At 36.1% G+C, this 15110-nt stretch overlaps 1 protein-coding gene across 12 annotated transcripts in view; it reads left to right on the top strand.

The window, feature by feature from the left end:
* Positions 1-15110, top strand: part of THADA (THADA armadillo repeat containing) — a 456651-nt gene that overhangs the window by 79204 nt on the left and 362337 nt on the right. For 10 of the 12 annotated variants that reach the window (XR_013164234.1, XM_077134100.1, XM_077134099.1 and 7 more), the window contains one exon: positions 10945-11054. Coding sequence is in view for 9 of the 12 variants with exons in the window: in XM_077134100.1 (XP_076990215.1) it covers positions 10945-11054 (110 nt within the window). In the remaining 3 variants the exon portion in view is untranslated. Of the gene's footprint in view, positions 1-36; positions 189-10944; positions 11069-11479; positions 11571-15110 lie in introns of those variants that run through there. The other 2 variants (XR_013164232.1, XR_013164233.1) reach the window with 2 other exon arrangements.

Here is a 15110-nt window from a genome sequence, read left to right as displayed (position 1 = left end):
ACTCTTTTGTTGCTCAGATGTGAACTCTCTCTCCAGCCACCATAACAACCAAACTCACCACCCTCCCCCTGTCTACATGGGACATGACTCCCAGGGGTGTGGACCTTCCTGGCAACGTGGGACAGAAATCCTAGAATGAGCTGAGACTCAGCATCAAGAGATTGAGAAAACCTTCTCGACCAAAAGGGGTAAGAATGAAATGAGGCAAAGTGTCAATGGCTGAGAGATTCCAAACAGAGTGGAGAGGTTATCCTGGAGGTTATTCTAACGCATTAAGTAGATATTACCTTGTTATTCAAGATGTAATGGAGAGGCTGGAGGGAACTGCCTGAAAATTTAGAGCTGTTTTCCAGTAGCCATGTTTCTTGAAGATGATTGTGTAGTGATACAGCTCTCACAATGTGACTGTGTGATTGTGAAAACCTTGCGTCTGATGCTCCTTTTATCTACTTTGTCAACAGACGAGTAGAACATATGGAATAAAAATAAATAATAGGGTGAACAAATGTTAAAATAAATTTAGTTTGAAATGCTAGTGATCAATGAAAGGGAGGGGTAAGGGGCATGGTATGTATAATTTTTTTTCTGTTTTTGTTTTATTTCTTTTTCTGAATAGCTGCAAATGTTCCAAGAAATTATCATGATGATGAATATAAACATGGATGATATTGTGAATTACTGATTATATATGTAGAATGGAATGATCAAAATAGGAATGTTTGCATTTGTTTGGTGTTTTTGGTATTTAAAAAAATAAAATAAATTATAAAAAAAAAATCAATTGGCCAGTGGGCCACAGGGGGAAAAAAAAGAATATATGGGATAGCACTGTTCTAATGTTGAAACTCTGCTTTCCATGGCAAACTTTATTCGTGGTCTTGCTGACTTTAAAGAAATGCCTCAATTTAGGAGCATTTAGTCCATGAAAATCTGAAGTCATCAAGAAATTGGTGTCATTCATATTACTTTTAAAATTCATATTGCTTTTAAAATAAGATTTTACTTTAAATTAAAAGTACCTCAATGTATAAAAAAGTATTTGCAAAGTCCCTGTCGGGGAATGGTGAGAAAGGGGGAAAATTCAGCTTCCCCAAGTTGAATTCTTGATATTCTCACAAGCGGTATGGACAACCAAAGCTGTAGGTTGAGCCTCTAGTCTTGGGGTTTGTTCACATGAAACTTAACCCCACAAAGGATAGGTCAAACCTACTTAAAATTAGGCCTAAGAGTCACCTCCAAGAGAACCTCTTTCGTTGCTCAGATGTGAACTCTCTCTCCAGCCAACATAACAAGCAAACTCACCACCCTCCCCCTGTCTACGTGGTCATGACTCCCAGCGGTGTGGACCTTCCTGGCAGTGTGGGACAGAAATCCTAGAATGAGCTGAGATTCAGCATCAAGGGATTAAGAAAATCTTCTTGACCGAAAGGGAAAAGAGTGAAATGAGACAAAGTGTCAATGGCTGAGAGAGTCTAAACAGAGTCCAGAGGTTATCCTGGAGGTTATTCTTTTTTTTTTTACATGGGCAGGCACTGGGAATCGAACCCGGGTCCTCGGGCATGGCAGGCAAGGATTCTTACCTGCTGAACCACTGTGGCCTGACCAGGAGGTTATTCTTATGCATTAAGTAGATACCACCTTGTTATCCAAGATGTAATGGAGAAGCTGGAGGGAACTACCTGAAAATGTAGAGTTGTGTTCCAGTAGCCATGTTTCTTGAAGATGATTGTATGATGGTATAACTCTCACAATGTGACTGTGTGATTGTGAAAACCTTGTGTCTGATGCTCCTTTTATCTGCCTTGTCAACAGATGAGTAGAACATATGGAATAAAAATAAATAATAGGGGTAACAAATGTTAAAATAAATTTAGATTGAAATGCTGGTGATCGGTGAGGGGGAGGGGTGGGGGTATGGTATGTATGAATTTTTTTCTGTTTTCTTTTTATTTCTTTTTCTGAATAGATGCAAATGTTCCAAGAAATTATCATGATGATGAATATGCAACTATATGATGATATTGTGAATTACTGATTATATATGTAGAACGGAATGATCAAAAGTTAAGAATGTTTGTGTTTGTTAGGTGTTTTTTTGTATTTTAAAAAAATAATAAAATTAATAATAATAAAAAAAGTACCTCAATGTACTTAAAGCTTTTAAGAGTTAAAAATATAAATAACAGAGAAAAAATATCCTTTATAGTCGAATGGCTGGGCCATACCTAGATTGCAGCCTTCCTTCCAAGGTCATAGTTGGTCTGATCTGCAGTGCATCTAGCAGCAAAGCTGAGAATTCAAATGTAAATACCATATGTTGAGTGTGACTGCAACAGATCTGCAGAGGCAGAGGCAGTGAAATGATCCACAGGCATACTGGTGCCCATTGTGGGAGAAAACGTGGAACGTGGAGTTCTTATTCTCAAGAGTAAGAATAATTACTGTGATCTCCTTTTCTCTCAATGGATGTAGGAAACTATTGCATACATCCATGTAGCCTCAGACACTGGTATTCAGCCTGATGTTTTTCCTTTTTTCCACTGACCCTTGACCCGAAAAAGTGGCACAGTTTTATTGTAATTTGAGATTTATTATACTTTGAATGGAAAAGATAGGGAAGATTTCTTTTGTTGCCTAGTTCTTTAAGCTCACCCTAATTTTGTGGCCTTTTGTTAAATGGGTAAGCACTTAAATCTCACATATGTTAGTATAATTTCCTACAGGTTGGCAGGTAATAAGAATACAATTTGGGGATTTTTGGTGCTGTATAAGGAAAAGAACAGGTGCTTGTTTATAATATTGAGTTTTCAGGGTTATCTTCACAAACTGTTACAGCCAGAGAATCACAGAGATGATACTGTTCATCTTCCTTGTTCAAGAGGAAATTGAAGCCCTTGATGTAACCTGGTTTGCCCAAGATCACAAACCTGGTTTGTGACAGCTCTGGGACAATAACCCAGTTCTCTTTCCCAGCCTGTCTTCTAATGTAGAACATCACTTCTTCCTTTGTTCTGAACTATTCATTTAATTACTCTTTCATTTCAGTTTTTTCCACTTTTAATACCAAACTGAATTTTTGCACACAGCACAATGGTAAGGTAACTTGCTAGTGTACTTTTTGGAAAAAGTTTCATTTTCCTACATCACTTCTTGTGAAACAGTGAATTTTCACTGGCTTCACTGAGATGAAAGCAGGTCTGACTTTCCTCCTCCTCTGTAATCACATAATGAAAAGTTCTTTCATAATGTCCCTCCATAAGAGGCAGAGTTAAAACCAGCTTTGAGGGGTGTAAGTTGATACTCTCAAGGAGTGTGTAGTGCATGCAACTTTATCTCACAACTTCCATACTGGTATGTGTCTTGGTTTCAAGCTTGATGGTTCACTGATGTAGAGCTTTTGCTTGATACATTTGGTTGGTCCTCTTTCTATGGGATATACGATACCCCATGCCTCCTGATTTTTTGAAACAACTTCCTCTACCTGGAGTATCATTTTATATGTTTATATATTTCCATTGATAATTTTGTAAAAATCATCTTTTGGATAGGTTCATTAATGATCAGCTTTTCCCTTCCTTAATAATTGTCACAGAAATGACATAACTAAAAATAATTGCCAATTATTATAAATTAGCTATTTTCTTGCTCCTACTTTAAATTGCATTGTAACTTTCATGATATACATGGCTAAGTAGGCTTGTACATTCCTTCAGTGTCTTTTATCAATGTTTTAGATTTTCTGTAATGGACTACAAAAAGGGAAATGCATTAATTTTCATTCATGTCCTAAAAGAAATTGCCTGGTTTTTTTTTTTTTGGTGTTACATTGAGTCTCTTTGTTTCCAATCTCACAAATGCTGGTTTCTTTCTTTTTCTTTTTTATTAACTTGTATGATATAAACATATACAAAGCAAAGAAAGGAAAATGGTAATTTCAGAGCATTCTTCAACAGATAGTTACAGGACAGATCCCAGAATTTGTCATGGGCTACCATACCATCCTCTCAGATTTTTCCTTCTAGCTGCCCCAGAATGTAGGAGGCTAAAAGGAATAAATTTTTCTTGTTATCACCATCAACTTTCTGTGTGTATGTAAAAAATAACATATATACAAAAAAGCAATAAATTTCAAAGCACAGCACAACAATTAGTTGGAGGACAGATTTCAGAATGGATTATAATTCCACAATTTTAGGCTTTTACTTCTAGCTGCTCAAAGGTACTGGGGACTAAAAGAAATATCAATGATTCAGTAATCATATTCGTTTAAACCCTGCCTTCTCTGTATAACTCCACCATCACCTTTGAACTTTCTCTCCCACTCTTTAGGGGTATTTGGGCTATGGCCATTCTAACTTTTTCAAGAAATTGTCTTTTGTGTTTTCTTCTGCCAAAGGTTTTTTTTTTTTTTTAATTATGAATTAGAATTCATTGAATTGTACTGAATGTACTTTTAAGCTTTGAAGTGAAGTTAAGTACGTAACCACATCATTTATTATGTATTACTGATTGCCTTACTACGTCACTGTTATGGGGATATAAAGAAGTATATGTGCAGTTCTGTAAACTCAAAGGGCTTAAAAATCCAATAGGAATATATGATAGAAATGCATCTTTAAAACTCAGACTAAAGGGCAAAAGTCAAAATGGCATATGGTGATACCCTGATAAATCCCAGAGTGATTTGAACAGTGAATAAAAAAGTATTTGCAAAGTCCCCTTGAAGGAATGGTGAGAAAGGGGAAAATTCAGCTTCCCCAAGTGGAGAATTCTTGATATTCTCACAAGCAGTGGGGACAACCAAAGCAATAGGCTGAGCCCTCCATATTGGGGTTTGTTCATATGAAACTTAACCCTGCAAAGGATAGGCTGAGCCTACTTAAAATTAGGCCTAAGAGTCACCCCCAGAGAACCTCTTTTGTTCCTCAGATGTGGCCTCTCTTATCCAACACGACAAGCAAATTCACTGCCCTCCCCCTCTCTACGTGGGACATGACTCTCAGGGATGTGGACCTTCCTGGCTATATGGGACAGAAATCCTAGAATAAGCTGGGACTCAGCATCAAGGGATTGAGAAAACCTTCTCAACCAGAAGGGGGAAGAGTGAAATGAGACAAAATAGTGTCAATGGCTGAGAGATTCCAGAGTCGAGAGGTTATCCTGAAGGTTATTCTTACGCATTATATAGACAGCACCTTTTTAGTTAAGGTGTAATGGTGAGACTGGAGGGAACTGCCTGAAAATGTAGAGCTGCATTCCGGTAACAATGTTTCTTGAAGATGATTGTATAATGATGCAGCTCTCGCATGTGACTGTGTGATTGTGAAAACCTTGTGTCTGATGCTCCTTTTATCTACCTTATCAACAGATGAGTAAAACACATAGATTAAAAATAAATAAATAATAGGGAGAACAAATTTTAAAATAAATTTAGTAGATTGAAATGCTGGTGATCAGTGAGGGGGAGGATATGAACTTTTTTCTTTTTATTTCTTTTTCTGGATCGATGTAAATGTTCTGAGAGGTGATCATGGCAATGAATATACAACTATGTGATGATAATGTGAGTTATTGTTTATATACCAAGAATGTAATGATTATATGGTAAGAATGTTTGTGTTTATATGTGGTTATATTTTAAAAAAAATTTTTAAATTAAAAAAAGTGAGATCAGTAGGTTGAGGGAGGATATAGAGAAGACATTGGGCAAATAAAAAGAATTCAAAAGTTTGAAAAAAACGAATCAAAGAACTTATGGGAATGAAAGACAATAGAAAAGATGAAGAAAACAATATTTTTTTCCTACAACAATAGATTTGAAGAGGCGGAAGAAAGGATTAGTGAACTAGGGGACTGGATTTCTGAAATTTGACACTCAAAAGAAAATATAGGGAAAAGAATGGGAAAATGGCTTATGTTTAAGAATTTGCTAGAAAGCATAGAATAAATATTCTGGTAAAATGTCTGAATACAAGAAAACTATTTCCTTTGCTGTTATCATGTAGGAGAACAAAATTGGATTTTGAAGAGATCCCAATTGTTAGTAAGAAAGCATTAAAGTAAAGAATGTACGGTTTAGAACATCAGTTTTCTTACCGAAAGCTAAACTTTTAAAAACTATCCCATTTATCCAAAGTGGAATTAGAAACTCCTAGCCATTGACATTCCCAAGGTTATAAGAAGTGACTGTGTCTTTAGGTCAGAATTTCAATTAAGGTTTAGAGCTTCAATCTCAGTACTTTATAATATAAAATAAAAACAAAAATGGATCTTTATTGATTGCTGTTTTGGACCAGGTCCTCTAAATGCTTATATGCATAATCTCATTTATTTCTTAGAATGGTGCTGTGAGATCAGTTCTAGTTATCCCCATTTCACAGTTGAGGGAACCATGGTTGCTTTGTGTTACTAAGTGGCTGATAGTAGGGTTCTGAACTCAGTCCTGTTTGCTCCAGGGCTTAGCCACTGCACATACTATACTTCTTAGCCACTGAACATACTATATGTCCCATCTATATGTAAATTCTCTTGGGATTATCTAGTTTATAGTGGGTGGAATTACCCTTGATTTTTCGACTGTATTTCTCTTTACTGTATAGATAAAAGGTAAATAAAAATGTATTTATGTTGTTCTTTGTGGGTTTTATGTTCAAGGTGAGCATGTAGCTTCCCTCATAAGTCTGTTGGTGTAGCTAGTTGTTCTCCTCTGTGGACATTTATACCCTGTAAGTCTGCAAAGCATGTTAATTTGCCTATAGAAATAGGTTTTCTTTTCTTTAGTAGGTTTTTTTTGATAACTTAGATGCATGTTATGCTAGATTTAAAAAGACAGGGCAGTGCGACAGTGGCTCAGCAGGCAGAGTTCATAGATGCCGTGCTGGAGTCCTGGGTTTGATTTCCGGTGCCAACCCATGCCAAAAAAAAAAAAAAGATAATGGCTAGAAATTAAATTTAATTTTAGGAACATTAATCAGTGCCAAACTTTTTGTTTTTCCCTTATTTCCTTTAAAAATGCCTAATATGGGGCGGGCCGCGGTGGCTCAGCGGGCAAGAGTGCTTGCCTGCCGTGCCGGAGGACCCCGGTTCGATTCCCGGCCCCAGCCCATGTAAAAAACAAACAAACAAACAAAATATAATAAAACAAGAAAATGTTTAAAAAAAAAAAAATGCCTAATATGTATGCTATTTTTTTAAATTAAGATATCTTCCATGTTTAAAAAAGGTTTTTAAATTAATTTTTTAATTTTTTAGAAAAATATAACAAAAAAACACAAACATTCTTATCTTATGATTGTTCCATTCTACATATATAAACAGTAATTCACAGTATCACATAGTTGCATATTCATCATCATGATCATTTCTTAGAACATTTGCATCAATTCAGAAAAAGAAGTAAAAAGACAACAGAAAAAAATTCATGCATACCATACCCCTTACCCCTCCCTTTCATCGATCACTAGCATTTCAATCTAAATTTATTTTAACATTTGTTCCCCCTATTATTTATTTTTATTCCATGTGTTTTATTTGTCTGTTGATAAGGTAGATAAAAGGAGCATCAGACACAAGGTTTTTACAATCACACAGTCACATTTTGAAAGCTATATCATTATGCAGTCATCTTCAAGAATTGTGGCTACTGGAACACAGCTCTACATTTTCAGGCAGTTCACTCCAGCCTCTCCATTACATCCTGACTAAGAAGGTAATATCTATTTAATGCATAAGAATAACCTCCAGGATAACCCCTCGACTGTGTTTGGAATCTCTCAGCCATTGACACTTTATTTTGTCTCATTTCTCTCTTTCCCCTTTCAGTCAAGAAGATTTTCTCAATCCCTTGATGGGAATGAGTCCCAGCTCATTCTAGGATTTCTGTCCCATGTTGCCAGGAAGGTTTACACCCCTGGGAGTCATGTCCCATGTAGACAGGGGGAGGGCGGTGAGTTTGCTCGTTGTGGTAGCTGGAGAAAGAGGCCACATCTGAGCAACAAAAGAGTTCTCTTGTGGGTGATTTTAGGCCTAATTTTAAATAGGCTTGACTTATCCATTGTGGGGTTAGGTTTCATAAAAACAAACCCCAAGACTGGGAACTCAGTCTGTTGCTTTGGTTGTCTCCACTGCTTGTGAGAATATCAAAAAAGGAATGCTTTTTTTTGAGGTTTAAATAGGAACTCTGTGGCCTTGAGTGGCGATTTGAATTGGATTAAAAAAAATTTTTTTTCAGAAGCCTTCCAAATTTTATTTTTATTTTTAAAAATTTATTAATTATTTTAAAATTTTTATTTTTATTTTAAAAATTAAATTGTGAGCCAGGGCTCTGTACACTTCAGGGTCTCAGCCCCCTGGAAGGAGAGGCCAGGGAGGAATGAGGGCACAGCCGTGGGCATCGGCCTTGAAGAGCTGCCGTGGTACCAGGGCCCCCCATGGTGGTGCTGATGTCTCAGCTCATGGATAGATACTGTGTCCCAGGTTAAAGTGGGCATCATGATGTGTGAATAGTGTATTTTATAGCAAAGGTGATTAGTCTAGTATGTTTTTTATATATGATTTTTATAAATATTAAAATTTGCCTTAAATTACAAAAAAAATTTAATTGAAAAATTCTTTTTCTGATGTGACTCTTGCCACTAATTTTCTAAGTGTTTGTGTCAACTCTGCTCTCTGAAGCCTGATTATCTACTGACAGGGAATCAGCATGGCCCTTCCTCTGTTTAGCTGCCCAAAGTCCACACAATCCTGCTGACTCCAACTGCCTATATTGGGGACATCTTTTCCTTGCAATGCTGGCTTCTGCTCTTTTCTGGCTTGAAACATCTGTCTGTCAGCCAGATCTGCTAACCCTTCTCTTTTGTATTTACATTCATATAAATGACCCAGGTAAGTTTCTGGCAGGTGGTTAAGAGGGTTTATCCATTTGTTCCAGCCTCCATACCTCTTCTCATGTTAATTACCCTGCCTGAAAAGCACTCTTCCGTTCTGATCCACCCATTTTGATCCACTCTCAGGGTCTCAACATGAAACTTTTCTAATAAGTATTCCGGTACCGAAGGATTTTTTCATTTCTTGGAACTTTTATGCTTCTATTGGGTACCACCTGGCATATTAGTTTTCTCTGCCATTCTGAACTTAAAGCCTCCTGAGGACAGAGATTTGTTTTGTTTCTTCTCTTTCTCCAAGGTGATGAACGTGTGCTCTAGAGTACTAAAGAAATACTTATTGTCTGGTTAGCAGGAATTTCATACTCCCTGTAAAGGTAAAAATCCATACTAAGCATGTGTTTTTTAGGAGGTTATTAAGTACAAAATGAAATGAAAACTCTCCTCAGTGTTGAGGTCTACCTTAAAAAAGGCCAGCTACTGATCACACTCTGGTTTAGGCCCCCTTTGAAGGGAGGTAAAATAAAGGAAGCAATGAAAATCTGATCTCAGCTTATATAGTAGATTGTGAACTTTATCAGTATCATCAGTGTTTTCCTGAAGCATGTTTTAATATATGCAGAATTTTGAAAAAATTAAGGAAATTGGAGAAACCCATCTTTATGGCTTCCTGTTTTTATTTTCTGCTGCTTGAAATACCTTCTTAGAGGTTTCCCTTTGTTTCTCTAATAATAGAAATGATGATCATAAGTTAGCTAATTTATGTTTTTTCTGGTCTCCATTTTGTAGAATTATTGAGCTTTACTTGTATCTTAAGGGTTGAATTCAGATTTAAGGTGTGGTAATTCTATTTGAAATGTAATCTGAAATTACTGTATTGGAGGTAAAATGATAAGGCTACCTTGTCTAACTTTTGACAACTAGTAGTATGTGACCTTTTTAAAAACATTAAAAATTATGTGTATCATCTGGTCTTTACAGGAAAACTTTAGCTGAAGATCATAACATGTTAAGCTCTGGGATATTAAAATGTTGAATTTCATCATATGCTGCTTCTCCGGTTCTTTGTTGGTCTCTTACTGATTTTTGTGCCTATAAATCTTTCACTCATCTCTAATCAGATGTTCTTTGAGTGTAGACTATGTCTTTAATTTTCCTCTATCTGGAACCTCAGACAGAGCTCAGTATTGAACTAAATTGGGTTATAGGTTATAGGACTATTATGAGCTTTTTGAATTAACTCATTTAATATAACAACCTTTGAGGCAAGTACTGATATTTGAATCCCCAGTTTACAAATGAGAAACCTGAGACACTTGCCCATGGTCACATGTTTAATTACTCCTGATACTGTGTATTGCTTCTTATGCGGTTAGTCTGATCTAGTGACTGTGCTGAGGTTGAAATAATGAATAATGGCACAACTTGCCTTTTTACCATTTGGTGATATGCTACAGAAACCCAAATCAAGAGAGCGTTGGTCCTGGGTTTTATTCAAAACCTGGATTTTCTAAAGCTAATAGTCACCAAATCTAATGATAGAAATGTGCCATCAGCCCAAACAATTTAACAGTTAATTTCATACAAAATCCTCAATTAACAGCTAATTGTTAGCCACATTGTCTTTAAAATAAATCGCCATTTTTGTTATTAATCTAATCTTGCATGAAAAAAGGCAACATGTAGAAAAGTGATTGAATGGCATTCTGGCAGATTCTGTGGTTTTGACTCAAAGTTAATTGACTCCTGTTAATTTTTCAGGAGACTGCACTAATTTTGCATCCCCATTAGCATTTGCATATCTATAAGAAGTAATTATTTTGCAGGGACCTAGGTGTGTGAGGATTGTGTCCTCGAGTGATTGGCTGATTTTGTTGAATGTCATAAGCTAACAGAAAATACAGAGTGAGGTTTGTGACTCTGGTCTTGAACACAGCTCAAGTGTAGCAGTTAAAGATGTCTAGCTCAAATATCCTGGATTTCAAATGATATTTTGATATAAATATACCTGTAAATGTAAAGTATAAACTAAACATTTTTTTTTGAATTTTTTTTTTTAAAGGTAAAAGACATAGGAGATTACTTTAAACAACACCTTTTACAGTCGAGGCACAGAGGAGCATTTGAACTGGCTTACACTGGCTTTGTGAAACTCACTGAAGTACTCAACAGGTAAAACAAAACAAGTATCCTTTTGTGTAAGCTTTTTAAAGGCTAAATGTACAAGCCGTGTGCTTGAGGTAGAATTTAGTTATGTCTTTTGATGTTTGAAAGAATTAGACTGAGTTGGTTCCAAAACTCTTAGAAGAAATTGTTTTCTTAGGTTTCATTGTGTGACTTACTGCAGATGATTGAGTGAAATGTCCAAACCACGTTGCTCACTCATTGAAAGGTGATTTGAAGCAAATGCAATGTTTTTGCTAAAAATAGTTTTGAAATTGCTATTTTTTCATTGAGTAAAATGAATGTTTTGTCTGTTTAAAAATTACTTGGCATTTGGAATAAAATAAGCTTTCCAGCTTTTTTGGATTTGTGTGTATTACAGACGAAGAAACACTTAAGGATTTTGTGTTTTCCTTCATAATTTTATCTTATAGAAAAACTGAATGGACAGTAGGTAGAGTACCACCAAAAAATAGGAGCTCTCACCCTTTCCTTCCCCACCTCTTAGCCTGGAAAAATACTTAAGTAAGTTCCATATATTTAGCTAAATGTATTTTTTTTAAGATATTATAGGTGCTGATAATTTCATTCATTCATGTAATAGCTTTCCTCCAAACAGCTTGTAAGGAAACCTTAAATTACTTAATGACTAAGTGTTCATGGCAAGTGTTCTCTAAATAAAAGGTAGTATTTTCCAGGAAAACATTTCCATTGCCTGGAAACTTTTTGAAATGAAGCACAGTACTGCCAGCCTTGTAGTCTCAGCAAACATTTTATTTTGGGCTAAGACATCTACTCCTTGAATGTTTTTGAAACACTTTTTTCATGCTCCTGGTAAAAACATTTAATAAAACATTTTGGCAGTAGTGTGCTGCACAGAATGTCTTTAAATGATACTGCAAACATGTCCCAATCATTTAACTGCAGATCTTGACAATATTTTATCTTTTCAATTCTTTGTTTCCAGTGTAGATTTCTACATTTGTGAATATTTGTATATATTGACAACATAGCACACTCCATTTTCCCCAAACTAGTTAGCAAATATATATTGAACGCTACCTGTGTGCTTAGTTATGTGCTTAGTTTAGAGGATATGGCACTTCTTTATAAGACATTGATCCTGTTTTTAAAGAGTTTATGGTTTAGTTTGCAAAATAAGCTGTGATGAAATTCAAAAATTTTTTAACAAAGGGTATGCCATGGGCACTGGCTAATCAGAACAGACACTGGCTGTACACACCCAGCATCGCTGTATGTGTGGATGTGTGTTGCCTGTATACCAATCTAGAAAGTAAGACTTGAATCAGGTAAACAATGTAGTATAATTAATTGCCAAATTTGAGGTGAAATTTACAAATTTTGTAGGAATAACTGAGTGAAACAGCAACAGGATTAGGCTAGCAAAGGCTTCATGGAGGAGGTGGAATTTATGCCAATGCATGAGTAAGGTTTAAGTAGATAGAAGGAGAAAGGAGGACATTTTTTTCAAGGGAAACATTGTGGACAGATGTTTAGAGACTAGAATCAGGATGTCATGTTAGGTGAGTAATCTGCCCACACTGTAGTGAGGGCATGGAGGGTTAGTGGGAAACACAGTACAACTGGATAGATTGAGGCTAGACTAGGGAATACCTTGAAAGCAGATTTACTGTAGTAGGGATGGAAAGAGGCATCAGACATAAGAGGCATAATAAAATAGAGGAGTAATAGTAATCTATAAAATAGTGTCTTCATTTATATACATCAATTCCATTTATTGGTAGTGAGATTGTACAGAGGTTTATTACTCTCCTTATCCTCTGACATCTTTATCTCTAAAGTAAGGAGAAGAATGTCCTACTGACAGATTTCTCTGGCTTTGCTACATGGATGAAATGAAATAGTTTTTCATGAAAATCCTTTGCATTATAAATTATCTTACAAATGTTAAGAGTTATGTGATTAGTGTTGATTGTGAGGTTGGTGCGTAAAAATAGTTTTTAGGTTGGAGATGTTTAGTTATGTGGATTGGGATGATGGAATATAGTGAGGAGGGCCTGGAATCAGTTATAGCAATCCATATGTGAGTAATGAGGGCTTCTCCTGTGATGATGACTCTGGGAATGGAGAGAAAGAAGTGGCATCTCAGTTAACATTTGGCCCTACAGGGTGACAACTCTGTGGACATATTTTATAATATTGTATGATCTAGAATGTTAATTGGGGCAGGAATCTGCTGGGTGTCTTCTTTTCAGGGTATTTTATTGAAGTTGATTGACAACATTCGTCTGGGAGATGAGACATTCAGAAGGGTCCTGAAGGGTCCCAGGTCCAGATTGATTCATATTTCTGGCATCTTGTTAGGGATGGGTAGAAGGCTGGGCCTGGCTGCGACTGTAAATTGGAATGCCTACACGTAGCCTCTCCAGTCTCAGGGTACTTGAACATCTTACATGGCAGTTGGCTTCCCCCAGAGGGGTATTCCAAGAGAACCAGGCAGAAGCTGCATCCTCTTTTCTGGAAAAAAGAGAATGTCTCATAGCATTTGAAAGTCTCATAGCATTGTTTCAGTCACATTCTTTTAGTTGCAGGTGAGTCAGAAGGCTGGCCCAGAATCAAGGGGTAAGGAATTAGACTCCACTTTTTGATGGGGAAGTGGCAAGATTATATTGCATAAGTGCATATGAAATGTGAGATTGTGGTCTCCATCTTTAAAAAAATGCAATCTGCCACAAGAACCAACTGAATGCAGATAATGGAGAACACCAGGGAGTCCAAGTTTATTCCTTGGTTTAAGCCGTGGTGACCAGATAAATGGGATTGATGTTAACAAAGGTAGGCAAGCTGAAAGAAGAAATTGGTTAGATATGGATGAATGAGTTTGTTTTCACTGTGTTGAATGTGAGTTGATGATGGCATATCTTGGTAGAATAATTCAAGTCAGCAGTTTGAGATAGAGTACTATTTTGAGAAAGGGCAATAATATAACAGAAATGTGGATTTGCAAGTTGTCTCCATAAACATCATGGTTAGGAGAATTGCAGTCTTTAGGGGAGAGCATGAAAGGAGAAAGAGGCCTAAGGACGCAGATTTTGAACAACTGGTTGAATGGTGCTTTGATGGCATTCCAGTTACGTGGAGTGAGAAGAACTCAAGAAATGTTGATATATCAACATTTCCTAAGCTACTTTAAGAAACTTATAGCTGTTATATTGGCTTATAACCAACCTGTTAATGAGTTCTCAACTGCTGCTTCCAAACCATGTGGAGACATTTCAAATCTGTTGAACAGAATGTTTTGTTGGGAATATCTTTATACTGTGTGTGGCTTACCTTTGTTTGGTTTTTATTTTGAAAACAAAATTTGCTTCATTCACAGTCCTTTTTATAAGCTCTTAAGTTATGAAAAAGTTATTTAGGTATACAACATTTTAAAAGTTTGTAAAAAGAAATCTGGGAGTTCATGAAAATCCACTGAAATTGAGGCCAACTGCTGGCCACCTCTTGAACTACAGCTATGTTAAAGAAGGAAGTACTTAAAGAGATTAATGGATAAATAACTGAAGAGTTAAACATGAACCACATTTGTTTGAATTGGCTTTTAATAGGATTATTCAAAATGTCTTTAAATGTAAACCAGCTTCACTCTTAAACAATCATAGAAGAATAAAAAAGAATGTGAGACACTATTCTTTTCTCTGGGACTCTTCTGAAGCAGTGCTTGCACACACATACAGATAAAACAATTTGTTGAGTTAATTTTCTAGAATCTGATTTTTTTATATATATAGTGTTTTCAATTTAGAATTTGAGGTAAGATTCATACTCTCATTTTAAAGAAGCATATGATTACCTGCTTATCTGCATAATTATTTATCTCAGTATATGCATGGAATGATTAAGTGCATTATGGTCATAATTCTAAATCTAAGTTTCTGATGAAGCATATGTTCATTTTCTATGATCTTAGTGTCTCAAGTCATTTGCTCAGCGATCATGAACAGTATTCTAAACTAGGGCATTGAGTTGGGAAATCAGGCTTTCATCTGAGCAACTCTAAATTAAAAACTTCACTACAGAGGG

Source organism: Tamandua tetradactyla, chromosome 17 (assembly GCF_023851605.1).
Source record: "Tamandua tetradactyla isolate mTamTet1 chromosome 17, mTamTet1.pri, whole genome shotgun sequence".
Taxonomy (NCBI): Eukaryota; Metazoa; Chordata; class Mammalia; order Pilosa; family Myrmecophagidae; genus Tamandua; species Tamandua tetradactyla.
The sequence above is the reverse complement of the archived record's forward strand: the minus strand, read 5'-3'. Positions and strand labels throughout refer to the sequence as shown.